The sequence below is a fragment of the Neovison vison genome, chromosome 12 (assembly GCF_020171115.1).
Source record: "Neovison vison isolate M4711 chromosome 12, ASM_NN_V1, whole genome shotgun sequence".
Classification (NCBI taxonomy): domain Eukaryota; kingdom Metazoa; phylum Chordata; class Mammalia; order Carnivora; family Mustelidae; genus Neogale; species Neogale vison.
The window spans coordinates 62,108,919-62,127,703 of NC_058102.1; the positions used below are offsets into that span (position 1 = coordinate 62,108,919).

The window sequence follows — 18,785 nt, forward strand, 5'->3', positions numbered from 1 at the left end:
TACATTTTTTCCTAGATTGAATCCAAGAAATAACATGTGCATTATTTCATCTGACTTACTACCATTTTCTTCTGATTTCAGAGTGGACAAGATTACATCTGAAAATGCACCAACTAAAGAAATCAACAACTTTCCCAACCATAGAGTGCTAATTAAACCAGAGGTCCAAAATAACCAGAAAAACAAGGAAATAAGCAAAAGTGAAGAAAAAAAGGCATTAGAAGCTGAAAAATACGGATTTCAGAAGGATGGTCAAGATAGACCTTTAACAAAAATTAATAGCGTAAAGTTGAATTCGCTGCCATCTGACTATGAGAGCGGGTCAATATGCCCAGCCCAGACCGGACACTATAGGCCAGTCAATGTGAATAGTTCGGAGAACAAAACAGTCAATGTCAGCCTGGCAGATCTTAGAGGTGGAAATCACCCAAGTACAGGGCCTTTATACACAGAGGCTGATCGAGTCATCCAGAGGACAAACTCGATGCAACAGTTGGAACAGTGGATTAAAATCCAGAAGGGGAGGGGTCATGAAGAAGAAACCAGGGGGTAAGTGTCTTGTCCTTCTGTGTTCAGAACCCAGATTCCTTTCACACTATGCCTGTGGAGATTGGTTTCTGACACACCTATGGAAAAATACTAGTTTAAGTAGCGTTTTTAGGCATTATAGCTTCCTGTCTCTCTTCTTCATGGTAATCAGACATGAGTGTTTTTTTTTCTCTATCTCCCATTGTTCTGTTCAGATTTCTCAAAGAGATCCCTACCCTGTAGAGGAGAAAGTTAAGCATACAAGTCCAGTATACTGTGATAAAATGAAGGAAGAGGGTCAACCGACAACAGCCTATGGGTCCGGGAAAATCTTCTGCAGGAAGGGAAATGCAGGCTGAAATGTAAAGGTGGCATGCTTGTCTTGGTTTTAGATAGCCCAGACTGCAGAGTGGACAGGGAGCAGGAAAAGGAACCCAGAGACATCCAGTATGGCTTAGGTGCTTCAGCTGTGATGGTGCAGGAGAAACGAGGCTGGAGACAAGCCAGAAGAGATGTGTTCACATTGGCGTTTCAGAAAGATCTCTCCAGCTACAGGATCTAGAGAACAAATTAGAGAAAGTTCAAAAGCTATTGGATTAAGTGAAATAAGGAGAAGAAAGGGATTTATTTAAGGTAGGATTGACAAGACTAGTGGAGTGCTTAGATATGCTTGATTGTAAGCTCTTCCTTGCAATTTAGTTTGAGTAATAGGGGAAAATCAAGAATGACACCCTGCTTTGAGGCCTCTGACCATCAGAGGTAGTATTTAGTGCCTTTAACCGCGTAGAGAAGATTTGGAAAGAAAAAATAATAAATGACTGGAGAGGTTAAATTTGAGGTGCCTGAAGTCGGTAGCTCCCAAGAGAAATCTGGATTTGAATAAGGTTTGGGGCATCATCATTATATCAAAACTACTTACAGGAAAGGATGAGAGAAGATAAATTTATTTAGCTGGGGTAAAATAAAGATTTAGCTGGGTAAAATAAAGATTCTAAAGGAAAACCTGAAAGAACACTTACATTTAAGGGAAAAAACTGATTGTGGGGGCCTGCAAAGGAGATGAAAAGTAAAGGCCAGAGGAAATGGAGGAAAAGCAGGCACCTACTGATGAGAAACAGTGTTCTGTCATTAGGTAGGAGTTTGGTGATACAAATTTTTAAAAATAATGTCGGAAGAATTACCTGAAGAGTTACTGTGACTCTTACCCTCAGTAGTAGAAAACCGTAAAACAATGACATGAATGTGTTTTGGTTAAATGTAGATTAACCTAACAGTGAGACTTCTGAGGTATAGGAACGTTCTTCTAGTTTGCTTAGTTGGCGTGGCTGGCTTCTGTGCCTGTAAGCCCGAGTCTCTCCTTTCAGGAACAGCTCAAAGGCCTGGGTGCACTTGGCCTCATCTTTTGTTACCTCAACCAGCACTGCAAAAACACTCTCACAATGTGTTCACTTTCATTTTCTTCTTCTCCACCGTCAGCACTCACTTTTCTGATTTTCCCAGGGGAGAATTGTGAGACATATTTATTATTTCTGGCTGAAGAGAAGCCAGAGATAGTTCGGGGCAGGGGGGGCGGAGGCTGAACAGATGTTTGATTGTATTTAAGGTAACCATTTTCAGGGAAACAATAATAAAAATCCCAGCCAGAAAATTTGCTGAATCTCAACCCAGCAAATTAAATCTCACTTCTTAGTGAAATCACTGTCCTCAGTGATTCATACTTTCTTACAGTTGAAACTATAGTTAAAAAGGTTCAACAGACATCTGGAAGTTAGATTTTCTTAATTGTTGGGCATAAATATTAGTTTCAAGAACTTCTGGGTTTCTTGATTGGTATAATTAACATACGTAAAGGCTTTCTGTGTGACTTTTTTCTTTTGAAAGCAGACCTACGCCTTCTGAAGGTTATTTTGAGCTAGGATTTCCTGTGTTTTTCTCCCCTCCAACTTTGGATTCTCTGGCTAGAGTGTACTTTGGGTCATTGAGATAGATCATCTACATTATCATATGAACTTCGTATTTAAAAAATAGTTGTGATGTTTTATAATGAAATAATTTTTACTGCTGGAAAGAAGCATATGGGTTATTCACATTGTGATTCATTTTATAAAACTTTATGAAAGGCTTGCTTTTAAAGTTCTGATGGAAAGAAAAGAGGTTTAATATTTAGTCAAATAGTAGATCCCTGCATCTGTGAGCAGAGCTTTTAAGTTTCTTTGTGCGTGGCAAGCACTGTTAAGACGCATGGTGCCTTAATCCATTGTTCTGTGTGGCAGAATCCCAGGGACAGGGTTTTCATGGTGTTTGACAGGCAGCTGCTGGTGAATGGAGCACCAAACCTGATGAAGGAGCTCACAGTGTTCATTTCTTAAGCTTTCACTTAAAAGTAAATCACACTTTGCTTAATTTGAATTTCTTTGGGCAAAACCACTGAAGGAAACTAGTTTTTTGAAAAACAGGTCTCAAAATGCTGGAAAGCGTATGGGCTAAAAATAAATTTACTTAATAATAACGTAACATTCTATTAAAATTTTTCAAAGGTGGTTTCAAAGATGGCAGAAGAGCCTTTTTAAACTTTGTAATCATTAATTAGCCTACTCTTACTGGTCATATGGTATGTTAACAGTTCACGTTCCGTGTACATCTCTACAAGAGGGTCCAGCTCACAGATTGTGAATGCTTCAAGAGTACTGATGGAGGTGTTTGATGCAGTAGTTTCTGAAATGGAATTTAAACATTAGTTTATAGACTGTTTTTAATTGTATATTAGATTAATAATGTTTGTCCCATCCTTACATGTTTATAAATAATCTTTTCCCATATTTCCAAACTGGATATAAAGTTAGTATTTATATTATCATTTATTCTTCTATGATATAGTTCAGTGCTTAGTACAGAGCTTTTGCGTATTTTCTCTATAATAGTTCTTAGATTTGTGAATAACCAAAGTTATTGAATTTGTAAATGACCAAATCAAGATATGTTAGGATAAATTGCTTTAGTACTAGGACAGAATTTCTAGGATGTCATCTATTTCTGTGACTGACGTGCTTCTTAAGCTGATAGATGTGGAGTTGCCAATCTGGACTTTTTCCAGTTTCTAGCTTTAGTGTGAACAGAGGTGGGGATACGAAGGAAGACCAAGCAGAGAAAAAAATAGGAAATACGTGTGGTGAGAAAGCAGCAAAGAAGTGAACTTTTATGCTGGTTATATCAGAGTACTGGGTACCTTTCTCCTTCGCTCCAGCCCCAGAGGCATCCAGTGATTAGCCTTGCTTGCAGTAGCCCTTGTGGGGTTGGTGGGGGAAGGGGAGGGGGGGAGGCAAAATGTCCAATTCTGAGCAAGCCTGTTACAAGTGAAGACTTTGAGAAGCTGAGGAACAACCAGCATGATGAAGGAAATTTAGTTTAGGGGGAAACAGTTGAAGGAATTGGAAATAAATATTTCAAACACATAGTAAGACAGGGAGTTTAGAACTGTAAGATAGTTTTGTGATCAAATCATCTTATAGATAAGAAAACCAAATCTCCAAAAGTTTCAGTTGGCCAGATTTGGGTAGCAATATGAAGGATTCTAGTAGCACTTTAAGATTATGCCCTTCCTAATTTGGGGGTTTATTTTCCTTTTTAATTAAACCATTACAATTGAGAAGTTGTTTTTTTTTTTAATAATTGCCATAGTTTGCGAGAAATTTCTTCAAATAGAAGGATTATTTCGCTTTTTCGTTAAATCCAAGTTTTGGGTATCATTGACATAATGAAAAGAATCCTGCTTAAGGAAGTAAGAGACTTCATTCTAGTTCTGACGGGCCTACGGACTATTCTTTAACCCAGGTATTAAAAGTAACCTGAGGAAATTTTTTTAAAGAAAGGAATATGAGGGGTACCTGGTTCAGTCGGTAGAGCCTGGGACTCTTGACCTCAGAGTCATGAGTTTGAGCCCCACGCTGGGCTTATGGATCACTTTAAATAATAAAATTAAAAGGAATATATACTCTTGGTCTTTCCTAGCCTGTCCTCAAAACATGAACTACCCCATCTACCCACCCTACAGAGAAAAAACCTACCACATACTCTGACATTGTCTGAGTCCCAGATGAACTCCAAAGTCTTTGTACTCAGGAGAAGAGCAAGGATCCTGGCCCTCCTGACTTTGGGTCAACTGTTTTTCTCCTCTTTACTATTTTTCCACTGTATTGCTATGTTTTTCATGGCTTTATCCCTTCTGTGGGTGCTTTAAGCCACAAAAAAAAGGTATTATTTGAGACTCCCTCTGGTGTTTGTGTAAAGGTAACATCATTTTAGTGCCTTAGTGGGCACACATTCCACAGGGATTTTTATTTCCCCATACCTCGTAGCTCAGATGCACCCAGTTCATTACACCAAATCAGAACAAAGTCTTTTTTCTTACTACAACACACTAGTAGGCATTGTTACTGACAGCAGTCTTTGAGCAGTCTTTGGGTCACACAGCTCTGACATCCAGGTTACCAGCCAAGGATCCCCAGGTGATTAAAGAGTGTGGTCAAGTACCTTACACGTTGAGTCTTCTATCTTTTCTGGTCTATGTAATCACCAGCCTTGTGAGCATTTTAACAGCCAGCAGGAGACAGCAAAATATTATGCAATTATGCATGCCCAATTCCAAAATATGCTCTGTGTTGAGAATACAGTACACAGAAGAAAAGCATTAACTAAATGTTGAAAGAAGAGGTCAGGAAACCTGAGTTGGTAGGGTCCCAACTCTCCCACATTTGGTTTATTGAATTACATTTTATATTAGGATATAAATTAATCCCCAATATAGATGCTAGCATAAGATGAATACTTATGATTTAATATTGATCTTTTTAAATCTAGATTTTATTGTGGTTACTGTTATTTAAAAGGTTGTGTTTGCATTTAGAATTTGATTTGTAATTACATCTAATGACTACCTCTGGAGATCGTGGGAAAACACAAATGCTAACTTGATTTGAAATTTTTAATTTAATTAAATTAATTTAATTGACTTCTTGAAAATCCTTTTTATTTACTGTATCTGCTGGCATGAGGTTAGCAAAAGGATAGTTTTGACAAATTCAGAGCAGTGCTTTTATTGTACTGTCTTTTTTAAAAAAAATTGTGAACTAAAATTCTACTTTATTCTTTGATTTTAGAAAACTAGAATAAATAATCTGTGCTTAGTAATAGACCTAATGTGTCCATATCCAGAAACAACAGCATTTTAGAAGAACTTTATTTTAGCTGCTTAATGTCCATGAGGAACTTTTAGATTGCTTTAGAAAGCCTCCCACAAATGTTTATACCAAGGTGGAATATTCATTTCTATGCTAGAAACATGGAAAATTCCTGAGTTTTGCAGTTGTATAGCTAAATATTGTCATGTTCAAGTATTTTGTCTTTAAATGGTTCAGTTTTGAGCTTTAGCTTCAAGTCATTTTTATTTTTCAAATTAAGAGAAGTTATCAAGGGGAATTTTCTCTTCCAACCACAAATGTACTGAGGTACTTCTTCCAGAAATAGTCATGCTTTCTGAAGGAAGCGTTGCAATAGAGGAATCACACAAACCTTGAGGAGTTCATTTCCTATCTTCTGGCTTTGTAGGCTCAACTCAAATGCTTCAGGATATCATTCCTACACAGAGATCCCACTTAAGTGTTCTGGTGAGATGTAGGAAAAGATTCTAGGCGTCTGTTGATCTAAAAACAAGCTATAGAGACAGATGAGATTAGACCTTAGACATTTTTACTAATAAGTATTTTCTTTTTTTTAACCTAACTGTATGTTATGTGAATAGTCTTTTATGTAAATAACAAAGATGTTTTTTACTTAATGTAAATTCATCAAACTGAATTTCATAAAAAAGTTAAAATTATTCATGAATATTTTATATCCTGTGTAAAATTGTGATCAACTTTTTAAAAGTAAGTCCAAGTATATATATTTTACTTACCAGAAGGGGGGGGAAATGTACTCTAATTCAGAATCTAGGAAACAACTCTCTTGTTCATGTTTACATTTCAATTCTTCTTTTGTTTGTTTGTTTTAGAGTAATTTCTTATCAGACATTACCAAGAAATATGCCAAGCCACAGAGCCCAGGTTATGGCTCGCTATCCTGAGGGTTATAGAACACTTCCAAGGAACAGCAAGACCAGGCCGGAAAGTATCTGCAGTGTAACCCCTTCCACTCACGACCAAGCAGTAGGACCTGGAGCAGAAGAGAAACGGAGATCAATGAGAGATGACACGATGTGGCAGCTTTACGAGTGGCAGCAGCGTCAGTTCTATAATAAGCAGAGCACCCTCCCTCGGCACGGTCCTTTGACCAGTCCCAAAACCATGGTTAATATTTCTGATCAGACCATGCACTCTATTCCCACATCACCTTCCCATGGGTCAATAGCTGCTTATCAGGGATACTCCCCTCAACGAACGTACAGATCAGAAGTCTCTTCCCCAATTCAGCGAGGAGATGTGACGATAGATCGCAGGCACAGGGCCCACCACCCTAAGGTAAGCTAGCTGCTCATCTTGCATAAACTACTGCTTTATGGATGCTCTGTTATTTCTGTCTATACTATGCCTTCTTTTTTTTTTTTTTTTTACTATGCCTTCTTTTAAATGTGAAAGACAAGTGGGGTGCCCGGGTGGCTCAGTGGATTGAGCCTCTGCCTTCGGCTCAGGTCATGGTCTCAGGGTCCTTGGATCAAGCCCCGCATCAGGCTCTCTGCTCAGTGGGGAGCCTGCTTCCCTTCCCCCTCCCTCTCTGCCTGCCTCTACTTGTGATCTCTCTTTCTGTCAAATAAATAAATAAAATCTTTAAAATAATTAAATTAATTAGAAAATGTGAGAGACATGAATATAGGGAGGAGGTAAGCAAGGCAGCTCTTCTGTTTTAAAAACTAAGCAAGAATAATCTGCAGTGTCAGAATCTCACATATAAAAACCTAAGCTTGCAATGCATTGTCTCTCAAGAGCACAGAACTAGCTATTTTGAGACAGCATAGCTCATTAGCCGTCCATGTAGGTTAAGCCCACTTGCGTTTTTATTGGCTCTTCACACACCTGAAAATTCGACCCCTGCCCCCTTCCAGCACATACATCAGGCTCGTCCCGCTCTTCGCTTAGGTAAGTGCTGACCTCATCTTCTAACCAGCTGCTTGTATGGCTTATCGAAATATCTCCTTAGACGGCCCAGTTTAATATCAGAAGAATAATGTACCAAGAAGCCCTGGTGTATATTCTTGTTTAAAATTAAGATTCACATAGCAATCATGTTTTAACTTGTACTTGCAGTTGGTTTAAGCATTGCTTAGTAGATTATGAGTGCACTCAGTGTTAGTTAGCTTCTGATAATACGAAAGCCGTCGTCTCAGTCAGCCAGCCTACACGCAGCCAGTTCTGTAATGTCTATCCTAAAATGAAAAGGAAACTTTCTGTCATTTCCTTTTTAATTCTAAAGAATTTTTTGCTTATACCATTTTAAAATGTACCTTTTAGTATCCTTTTGACAGACTGAATCCTTCAGTTGTAACATTACATAAAGTGTATGTTTGACTTTTCCATAAATAACCGTTAGAAATGAATAAGTCAATCAGGATTTTTTTTCTTTCTTTTCTTTTCTTTTTTTTTTTTTTTGAGGAAGCTTCAATTTGCCTCACCCAAAAAAGGGCTCACTTTGAACTCCACAGTAATAAAATTTGATGTTTTGTCACTTGATTGCTAAATCATGATTGATTTTTTTTTTAAGGTTACTTCCTCTAATTTATTTATTTATTTTTCCAATTTATTTATTTTCAGAAAAACAGTATTCATTATTTTTTCACCACACCCAGTGCTCCATGCAAGCTGTGCCCTGTATAATACCCACCACCTGGTACCCCAACCTCCCACCCCCCCGCCACTTCAAACCCCTCAGATTGTTTTTCAGAGTCCATAGTCTCTCATGGTTCATCTCCCCTTCCAAGTTACCCAAAAGCACATACCCTCCCCAATGTCCATAACCCTACCCCCCTTCTCCCAACCCCCCTCCCCCCCATGATTGATTTTTTTAAAAATCGTAATAATAGGGCCTCAGTGGCTCAGTCGGTTGAGATCCAACTCTTGATTTCAGCTCATGTCATGATCTCAGGGTCAGGAGCTCAAGCCTCATGTTGGGCATGGAGTCTGCTTGTCCTTCTCCCTGTGCCCCTCTCTGTGCGCATGCATGTGCACTCTCACTCCTTCAAACAAGTAAAATAAATAAAAACAATATTCAAGACAGATCCGCTCTAATACAATTGATTAGTGTGTGGTTGAAAAGTGTTCTCTTGGTATTAGTATTAATTTATCATCTGTTTCAATAACAAATATAAGATGACTGTGTGCTTGCTATCTAGTTCCCGGTCAACTAATACCTACTGCTTCTCTCCCCAAAAACTTCTTAAACATTGCCAGAATTTTCTTTCAAAGTGTCCTATCGTTTTCCTTGATGTGATGAGTGGTTCCCAAAGTATGTCCATGGATCTCTGAGGGTTCCCATGACCCTTTCAGGGAGTCTATAAATAAGCTCAAAACTGTTTCTACAATGGCAATAAGGCGATATTCATTGTGTTAACCATTTTCTAAAAGCACAGAAGCAATGGTGAGTTTTGGTACCTTCACATAAATCAAGGGAGTGGCTCCAAACTAGTGGTGGTCGCTGTAAGTTCCCGTGCCACACACTTGCAGTAGAAATAAAGTAGCAGTTTCACTTAAAAATCCCTTTGACGAAGCAGTAAAAGATCATTTTATTCATCTTAACGTTTCGTTATATGTCATTTTAATATTCTGTGTGATGAAATGGGAAATATGTTGAAGACATTTTTCTTGCATACCAAAGTGCTAATATTAGGGTTGACTCACAGAAAAAGATGTGTGCATTTGAGGTGCAAGCTGGACTAGCTCCTTTTTTCTTGAAACGCTACTTTTACTTGGAAGAACAAATGACAGACAAACTATACTTGTTCAGACTCGGTATTTGACAGACACATCTCAAAGTGAAATGTTATCCTGTCACTTCCAAGAAAACAACTAACTGTATTTGTCACTGATGACAAATAGGAGCTTTCAAGCAAAAATTAGAATTTTGGAAATGCTGTATCTGCCACTGTGAGTTTGACAGCTTTCCAGCGCTTCAGGATCGGTGGTGGTATTAACAGGTGTGTGGTGTGATACTGTACACCAGTGGTGCCAACATCTGCATAACTCACTGATCCAGTATTTTCCTCACGAACAGTGTTTGATAGTACAGAATCAAAGATGGGTAAAAAATTCACTTAGAGCATAAACACAGGCCTGCTTTGTTCTGTTGCACTTTGCAGATACCGCATTTTTTTTTTTCCTTCACAAATTGAAGGTTTGCACCAGTCCTTCTGACAAAAATGTCAGTGCCACAGCATTTGCTCACTTTGTGTCTGTGTTACATTTTGGTAATTCTCACAATACTTCAAACCATTTTATTATTGTTTGTTACGGTGATCTGTGATCAGTGATTTATAATTCACTGGAAGCTCAGACAATGGTTTGCATTTTTTATAGTAAAGTATCTTTTAATTAAGGTATATGCATTTTTTTAGACATAATGCTATTTCACACTTCATAGACAGCAGCATAGTTTAAACATAACTTTAACATGCACTAGGAAACCAAAAATTTCATTTGACTTACTTTATTGCAGTACTCACTTAATTGTGGTTGTCAGGAACCAAACCCACAATATCTCTCCTAGTTATGCCTGTAAGCCAGTAGGCATTAATCTAACAGTATGAAAAGTTCATTGATGCAGTTTCAGATACCATTTTGCAACTGACTTTTAATACCTACATTCATAAGCAGTAATAGCAAATTTTCAATGATATTTTATAATGTAAAAAGATTTCTCATCAGTGACATTGACCACAAAACTTACATTGTACCCTTATTTTCCTAGCATGTCTATGTGCCTGACAGGAGGTCAATGCCAGCTGGCCTGACTTTACAGTCTATTAGTCCCCAGAGCCTCCAAGGCAAAACGGTGAGTTCAGTGTTTTTATTTACCGTACCATGATTTATATATGTGCTGCACATGATAGCACATATCCAACAGAGCTTCTAAGTTTGAAAAAGGGGTTCCTCCCAAAGAAAAACTATTGCAGCTTTTGTGAAAGAGAAGCTCATTAGAAGAATCTAATTTCTTCTAATTTCGTTGTCAGACTGGATATATCTCCCTAAATGTCTGAAGGCCTAAATATAAGATTATATTTTCAGATTTTATTGTATAAACTGAGAGGTTTGTTTACTTCATTGAATGTTAATTCCCTTGTTCTTAAAACAGAAGTTGGAGTAGTTGATTAGTGGAACAAGCCCAGCAGGCGACCATGTGTAGTCACACTCAGGCCTCTTAAGAAGTTTCTCCTGTGAATGTTTATACAGATTAACTACTTTAGAAGGGAAAAAACTGATTTACATATTTATGCAGAGAGAGACTATAAAAATACACGAGGTGTTAGCAAGTACTTACCATTATCATTTCATCCTCAGTATTATGTTCAAATTGGGAAGGAGTTCTATCACCAGGACACTATTATTCTTCACATTAAAGAGAAAGGAGGACTTTTCATTACATCATTTAATTTTAATGGCATTCTTTTATCTGTGCTTTAATGTCAGTAGGTAGTCTCAGTTCCAGTGAAGATGTGATTTGAGGATCTAGATAGTTGTTCATCATTTGAAATTGTCCTCCTGAAGGAATCAAAACAAATTCATGTTCTGTGTGTTTTGCAGACATTGTTTTATTTCCTTTTTCATCCTTTTTGTGCTTAGATATAAGGAATATATTCTGACTTTAAGCTACTGGCAGCTTATTTATTAAAGGTTATAAATATTACTTGATTAAAACTAAAAACTTTTAAATGTTGTAATTTTTATATATTAGATTGTTGATCTGACGAAGAAACAGACATACGTCATAAGATAATGCTAATAAGTGTCATATTATGAATTTTTATCTTCTGCTTGCTCCCTCTAGTGGATATTTAGGATAAAATTTACTTATTACGTCCTTTTGTGCAGGTCAAAAATGTGCCTGTTTTTATTTTGCCTCAAAGTTTAAGTATATAGGAAACTTACTGGAACCCTTTGTCCTTTTGAAAATCTCTTTATCTTTTTAACTCAGCAAATAATAAACCAGAGTCTCGAGATTCCTTCTTTTGGTCACTCTGGGTCTTACAATATCTAAATCCCTTACACAACCCTACCTGCTCTGTGGCAGCCTCAAGAGCTTGATATGGTGATCGTAAGATAGTCCTGAGGTCACCAGATGTGGTTGACATCAGAGCAAAAGTAGCTCTTCTTTTCCTGTTATGAAATTTCTTCTTCAGGACATACACACATATTCTTTGACTCCTTAATGTCTTATCCATGTCGATGGCTCTTTCTAAAGAATCCCATAGTAACTGCACTTTAATTCTGAGATTTTTCTCAATGAAGGCAATCGTTTTTAATATAATTTCATATAACAGTTAAAAATTACTTCTGTCCCTTAAAATTGTTGTATAGAGAAGAAAAAAAGAACAGCAGCAAATGAACAGAATAGAAGAGAGCTCACGTTAACCCTGTGGTATAGGCAAGACAGATCCATCTCAGGAACGCTTTTTGGCCTAGAAGTTTCAAGTGCACACCACAGCCCTCAGGTGATGAGTTTCCCTCTGGCCTTTCTGCAGTTTTTAATCATAGCAAAGTTCAGAGAAAGACCAAATAATATTTTATGACCTGTAAGACTGCCAACGACCATACCTTATTGCATTTCTAGCAAAGAAAAATATGTCAGATTGGCCTGTTAAGGAATTTTATCTGCCTTTGAAAATTTATCTCCCTTAGGAATCATAGTAAGCAATCAGGAATCAAAAGTTCTCTACTTGCCCCAGAGTGTGGGAAGAGGGTTTATATACTCATGGAACCTTTCTCTTTATATAAAATGCTGTCTTTTTTTTTTTTTTTTTTCCTTAAAAAATAAAAACTGATCTTGTGGTCATTTAAAATATCCTGTGAATCCCCTAACGGAGACATTTAATAATATAACTGGGAAGCAATTAATAGATCCCAGGTACTGAGTTTAATGGCATGAAGATATCATCCAAGTTTTACATGAAGTTTAATTCTTTTTATTTACCTTCTGTTCCCTAAAATAGAGTGTTGGACACACAGGTATTGTTCTGTTGCTGTAAAAGTCTTAGGCGTCATTTTAGAATATCTTTGAATAATAATAATTTAATAGCTCTTACGTACAAAACTTTATAATGGTTTTCTGGCATTGTAGTTTTTTGTACTTAACACTTAATTCTCTCTTGAGTTCTGAGAAAATGCCTGAATATACTGTTGTTCCGCTGTATCTTTTAAGTAACACTGTTCCTTCTATTTCTCTAGATATCTATGCATTTATGTAGGTCCTATCATCATAGTGCCTAGGCACTATGTTTGATGTCAACCATAAGAGGAAACTTGCCAAGAAATCTTGGTTTAATATCTGTCACTTAAGACAACAATTAATCTGTTTTCCACTGTTTGGATTCTTAAATTGTACTCCTTCAGCCAGAGGAGCTTACGCTGTTGCTAATAAAGCTGAGACGGCAGCAGGCCGAACTGAATAGTGTCCGGGAACACACGTTAGCACAGCTCATGCAGCTGAAACTTGAGGCCCACAGCCCGAAGGTCAGCTATGAAGAGTTTTGTATGTGTCGTCTGCCATTACCACTGATTCTGAGCCACTCATTAATCAGTTTGATCGGTGTTGTTAGTGTCGAGCATGAGCCCATACAATCATTGCGGCAACATTATGATCTCCTATTGACCCTTTGAGAATTCATTTGTTTATACTTATTAAAGGGATACACGGGTAGGATGAATTTCTTCTTAGCCTTCCAACCCGCTCACGCACCAACTTTTGGTCGTGAGATAGGAAATGCAGACAGACTTCAAAACAGTGTTATCATTCGCTGTATACTATAGCTTCCACATCTGATAAAGCATATTGAAAAATGGTGTAATTCCTGGAAAGTAGTAAGTTGAAAATTGATTACACTTGTGGTAACACTGCCTTTTAAATATCAGAGATTAAGATATTTCTTTCATTCTTGGTTAAAAGAATGAACACACGTAAACATTTCTCAAAGGGTTTAATAGACTCTGGTTATGTGAGAAACATCCAAAGAAGTAGTACTATGGTGCAGAAAAGTATTAACATGTAAAACTTCTAACACTGAGTCTGCTAAAGCCATTTGAAGGATTTTTCTGCTTAATATATTAGCTTCTGTGCATGTCTACTTAATTTCTTACAAAACTAAGTGTAATTTTATAATATGTCATCTGTACAGTTTACAGGGGAGCATGTATGTGAAAGTTGTGCACTGTGACATATTAGGTTGGGGTTAACTACCTGTTTTTCTTATTTCAAAATTGACCTTTTCATGAATTCTACACCCTCTTTCTCTATCCCTTTGTTTCTTGATTGATGCCTACTAGAATGAAATTCTTTCACATCATCTTCAAAGGAACACCATATATTTGGATCATCAGGTGGGATTTGTAGAATTTTTTTTGCTTATTATACCTAACAGAACCTTTGAAATGTAGTACAGTTTTCCAGGCTACTCCGATATTTTGGTCATTTAAGAGCTAATAGCATGACTTTTACAAGTGACAGAATAAGATTCTTAACGGGAATTCAGAAATACAAAACAAACAACAACAACAAAAAGTTGTGAGTGTTAGGGGCAATGCAGATGCTGGGTCACAGGAAAATTGAGAGCCTGAATTCTCTAAACTTCCGTTTTCTCATCCCAAACACTCAACACTCATTAAGGCTTATCTCCGTTTGCCGTGAATGCCTCCTTGGAAGACAGAGAGAGGGTGGGTGTGGTGTTCTCTGTATTCCCAAAGGGAGATTTAACTATGGATGAGAAGTGCGGTGGTCATTTTTAATTGCATAACTTTGGTCCCTATTTGCCATGTGCTCCTGGTGTTTGGTCTTCACTAAGCTGTATAGAGTCAGTTTTACAGTGACCTATAGTTCCTCGAATTACCTCAGTGGTAGCAGTGGGTGTGAATGGCAGTTCATGACTAGGGACTGACACTTCCATATTTTAGTTTTTATGAAACTCTCTTTTAATATTTAATTTTAATTTGAGGGAATTTTTGATATGTTCTTAGACATAGGATTTCTTCCAGTGAATGCATTTTTTATCTATATAAATTAAGCTATAACGTGTTTTAGTTTGTTTCAAAATGTTCAGACTTAAATATTTTAGCAAATGGAAGAGGTTACTGTGGAAAATGTTGTAAGACAGATGTTTACATATTTATAGTTGCCTGCTTAAAACAAAGTAATGTGCTGATTTAATTTAGTTATATTTAAAGAGGGATTTTGCATTAGGATAACCCTTTAAAAGATGTTCATTTTTTTAATTTTTAGAAGAAATATACTTGAGATATTTAAAGTATAAAAAAGTATATTTATATTAAAGAATTTTAATAGTTTATTTTCCCACACATGTTTTCATCATGATTTTGCCCATGGGAATGCTTTAGAAATCAGCATTTCATGACTCCAGATTCCAGTCTCCACCCCAGAGACCAGTACTGTTGAAATTTAACCACGGTGTTAAATTGTACACTTTGAAAGCAGTCTGATAAAGACACGTTAGCCAGTGAAATGGTAGAAATAAGTCTTCCCTCAAAATGTGACATTGCCTCTAAGATACATGGTAAATAACTTTCATAAAAGCTCCTTTGCCTATAAAGCTAGAGATAGTTCTGAATAATAGTGGGATACTACAAAAATTAGGTGTAAACCACAGTATAATTGTGAGTCTGAAGTTCTATAGTCTCTCTGGAAATAAACCTAATGGTTCGCTGTGATTTATTACTTACCTCAGTAAATGAAAACTGGAAGTACAGAGACCTAACCCTTTCGAAAATCACAGCACTGACAGCTGGCGCAGTTAGTGCAGGCGACTCTTGATCTCCCGGTCGTGAGTTCAGACCCCAAGTTGGAGGTAGAGGTCACTTGAATAAATAAATAAACTTTAAAAAAAAAAAAAAAAAAAAAAACTCTAGGAAAGTTCAGGTTAAGTATATGGAAATACCATTTGCTAAGGTGATTCTCCTCAGCTGCCTTTCCCAGGTTGAGCGGTCTCTGCCCTTTGCCCAAGTGACCTAGATTCGACTGAGGTTTCTGTTCCCGTTGGTCCTCTCAGCACTCTGCCTGAGTCTATGCTGTCAGAAAGGATAATGCTAATAGTCCTATTGGTGGCTTCCAAAAATCTCAATTTTTCACTGATCCTCTCTATTCTTTCTACATGTCAGTAGAGATTTGCCAGTAATTTGCCTTTTTCTTATTTGCCTTTATTTCTTAGATCATGAAATAAAGTTATATTGGTCCCATTTTTAAATTTTGTGGTAACGAAAAGAATTATGATAATTATTTGAATGCTTATTTGCACAGAGTAAGATGATTTCTAATGGGAAAAAATGGGCCATTTTTAGATATAATTAGACAATTGATAGAAAAAAGTTGGTGGCTTTGCCCAGAAGTTCAGATATGCCTAAATAAATATCCTTAAGGTTTCCTAAAGAAAATCTCTCTTTAAATAAATGAAAAAAAAATTTTTTGTTTTAAATAATTACATTTAATGTAAATGAAATATTTACTTTTGAACTATTCTATATTTCATATCAGTAATAAGGTTATTATGTTACAGGAAAAAATCTTAATTTTGAGCTTTAATGAAATTTTTTTCATTCAGCTCAAACATTTCCAGCTTTTAAAAAAACATTTCCAGCTTTTAATCTTGTTACTGCCAGTAACCTATTGTAGATTACCAAATCTGTTGTTTTTGTTGGCATTATTGGTTGCCTGGTTTATAAACTGATTCACCAGTTTTTATATAACTACAAATTGGAAAGTAGATTTTAAAATCCGAAAGTCAGAGGAAAAGGCTCTGGTCACATTTTATACTACATATCGTACCAAATATGTGCTAATTAATACTCACTTTCAACACCTACTCTCCTAGCTCAGATCATTAGAATAACCTAAGGCCAGCAACAAGATGCATTCTCTCTCCTGCCCCTTGTGAGATAGTCAAAAGAAAGTTTTTACTGATTGAAGTTCATGAAAAATAGAGCCAAGTATAGTCTCTGAGTTGCTTCAGAGGTAAATTCATTTCTGTTATCACTAGAATGTTTATATTGTAACAGATGAGAAATAAAAATGCCTTATCTGAAATTCTGAGTATCTACATGTTACACACAATCAGTCCAAAAGTCTTGACTTCTGGTCCCTGTAGCTTGAGCAATATAATTTGACTTCGAATTAACCACCATTTTGAAGATGAGTCCTTTACTGAAGTGTTTTTAACAATAACAAAAGACATACTAATTATGTGGTAGGATTTTCTTCTGCTTTCTGTTTCATTTTGAAGTATATTATTATTTGCTCGTGCTTCTACAGCCCAGTTAGTAGACTGTTCACAGTCTACATTTATTAAGACTAGCCTAGGTTTGTCATTATTGTGAATTTTAAGATAGCCTGTGAACATACAGTAGTGCTAACTGGATGTACTTTATGTACCTCATTTAGGTTTTATTTAGAAAATGAGTAAGTACTTAACTTTTTTGGTCAGTCATGAAGGGAAGACTAATAGCAATGGGGAAATGAGAATGTGTCTATCGCTTTATCCATTTACCTCACCCCTATTTTAGCTCCTCCTTCCATTTGTTTCTTTCTTCCTCACATGCTTTTTCTAATTCTCCCTATTAGTAGAAAGGGGCTGTGAGAAAATTTAGATGGTGTCCCCTTTCTCTTCCTAAAACCTTCCTGCCAGCTTTCCATGTAGGCAGTGATAACAAAATGAGATGCTAGGAGCTGAAACAGGCAATGAGGAGGTAGCTACTAGGAATGGACAGAAGGCTCGGAGAACTTGGAGCTCTGCTTCACAAGCCTTTTGTTAGCACGCTGCCTCCTTGTGGGTAAACCAAATATGTGGCCTACCCTCTCCACCATCCGCGCTCTGACTCTGTTACAGCATTCCAGTGGCCAACCTCCTCTAAGAATAACTTGCCACAGTAAATGGAGATTGACTTCTGCAGATCTGAGCTTTACTTGCCCTGGGACTGCAGCAAGTATTTTTCTCATCTTTCAAATATAAAATTGTATTGTAACATTAAATTGCTTTTACAAATTGCCCTTAAAATTAGGGCATTCTCCCTTTAAGAATCATTATGGTTACTTGTAGCAGAAACATTTGCTTTAGAATGGAAAAGGAAGAGGCATACCTCCATCAGCCTCATTTGTGTTGGGCGTTCCCTCTTCCCCATGTACTCAAAAGCTCGTTGTGAAAAGAATATTCCTCTGTTCCAATAATTAGTGAAATTGATTTACTTTTACCCAGTGGGAGCTATGTCCTTGCCACTAGAACATATTTAAGTCGTTTCCGAATATAGCATCAAAGAGTATATTCTTTACCATCAGATGGCTAAAGGATCTCATTATCTTCAAATTCTCATGGAAAAACTGGAAATTTCTCCTGACAAACCAGTTTGCCATAATAAAAGAATTTTCCACAATAAAAGAAAAATACAGCCCACGCATACCCATGGTGTTCTTTGTTGTATAAAAATGTTTAAGAATTCCAAGAATCAATAGCTAAATCTGTCTTATTTTATCAGTACATTTTTTTTAAGTATCCTCAAATGCTTGTGGGGAAGATAAGAAACTCATTTTATTTTAATACTAACTTTTAAAACACCCTGAAGAGTAAGCTAAACTTTCTAATTTGCAGAAGTTTTGTAGTAGCATTGAGATAGCCTTTCAAGAAATGAAACTAAGTAGACACAGTCTGACCACTTTTAAACATACTTATGCCAAGAGAAATGTAAAAAGGAACAATTAACAGAATGTATGTCATTGGTACTGAAACCATTCAAGGTAAAAACCCAAGAATACTTTTTGCATTTTGTTCTTTGTGTGCATGAAAGACAGCCTCCCTATAAGGGAAGAAATGCTAACAAGATGATTGAAAAGATTCTTGATGGCTTTCATTGTTCCTGTCAATTCAGCAACTTCATTCTGTGGAGCTATTAGGCAGGATCCCATTTTCTCTAATATTTCAAGGGGTCTTGGAGCTTCTATTTTTAGGAATGATTGATAGAGAACGTTTCCAGGGGACATAGAATGGGCATTTGGCAAAAGCAAGCTAA

The 18,785-nt window shown here is 36.8% G+C and overlaps 1 protein-coding gene across 22 annotated transcripts in view; it reads left to right on the forward strand.

Annotated features, from left to right (window-relative positions):
• PLEKHA5 (pleckstrin homology domain containing A5) overlaps window positions 1-18,785 on the forward strand; it is a 237,755-nt gene that overhangs the window by 162,063 nt on the left and 56,907 nt on the right. For 15 of the 22 annotated variants that reach the window (XM_044227429.1, XM_044227432.1, XM_044227409.1 and 12 more), the window contains 5 exons: window positions 82-549; window positions 6,578-7,043; window positions 10,480-10,563; window positions 13,119-13,238; window positions 14,049-14,102. In XM_044227429.1, the coding sequence (XP_044083364.1) occupies window positions 82-549; window positions 6,578-7,043; window positions 10,480-10,563; window positions 13,119-13,238; window positions 14,049-14,102 (1,192 nt within the window). The remainder of the gene's footprint in view (window positions 1-81; window positions 550-6,577; window positions 7,044-10,479; window positions 10,564-13,118; window positions 13,239-14,048; window positions 14,103-18,785) is intronic. The other 7 variants (XM_044227421.1, XM_044227423.1, XM_044227427.1 and 4 more) reach the window with 2 other exon arrangements.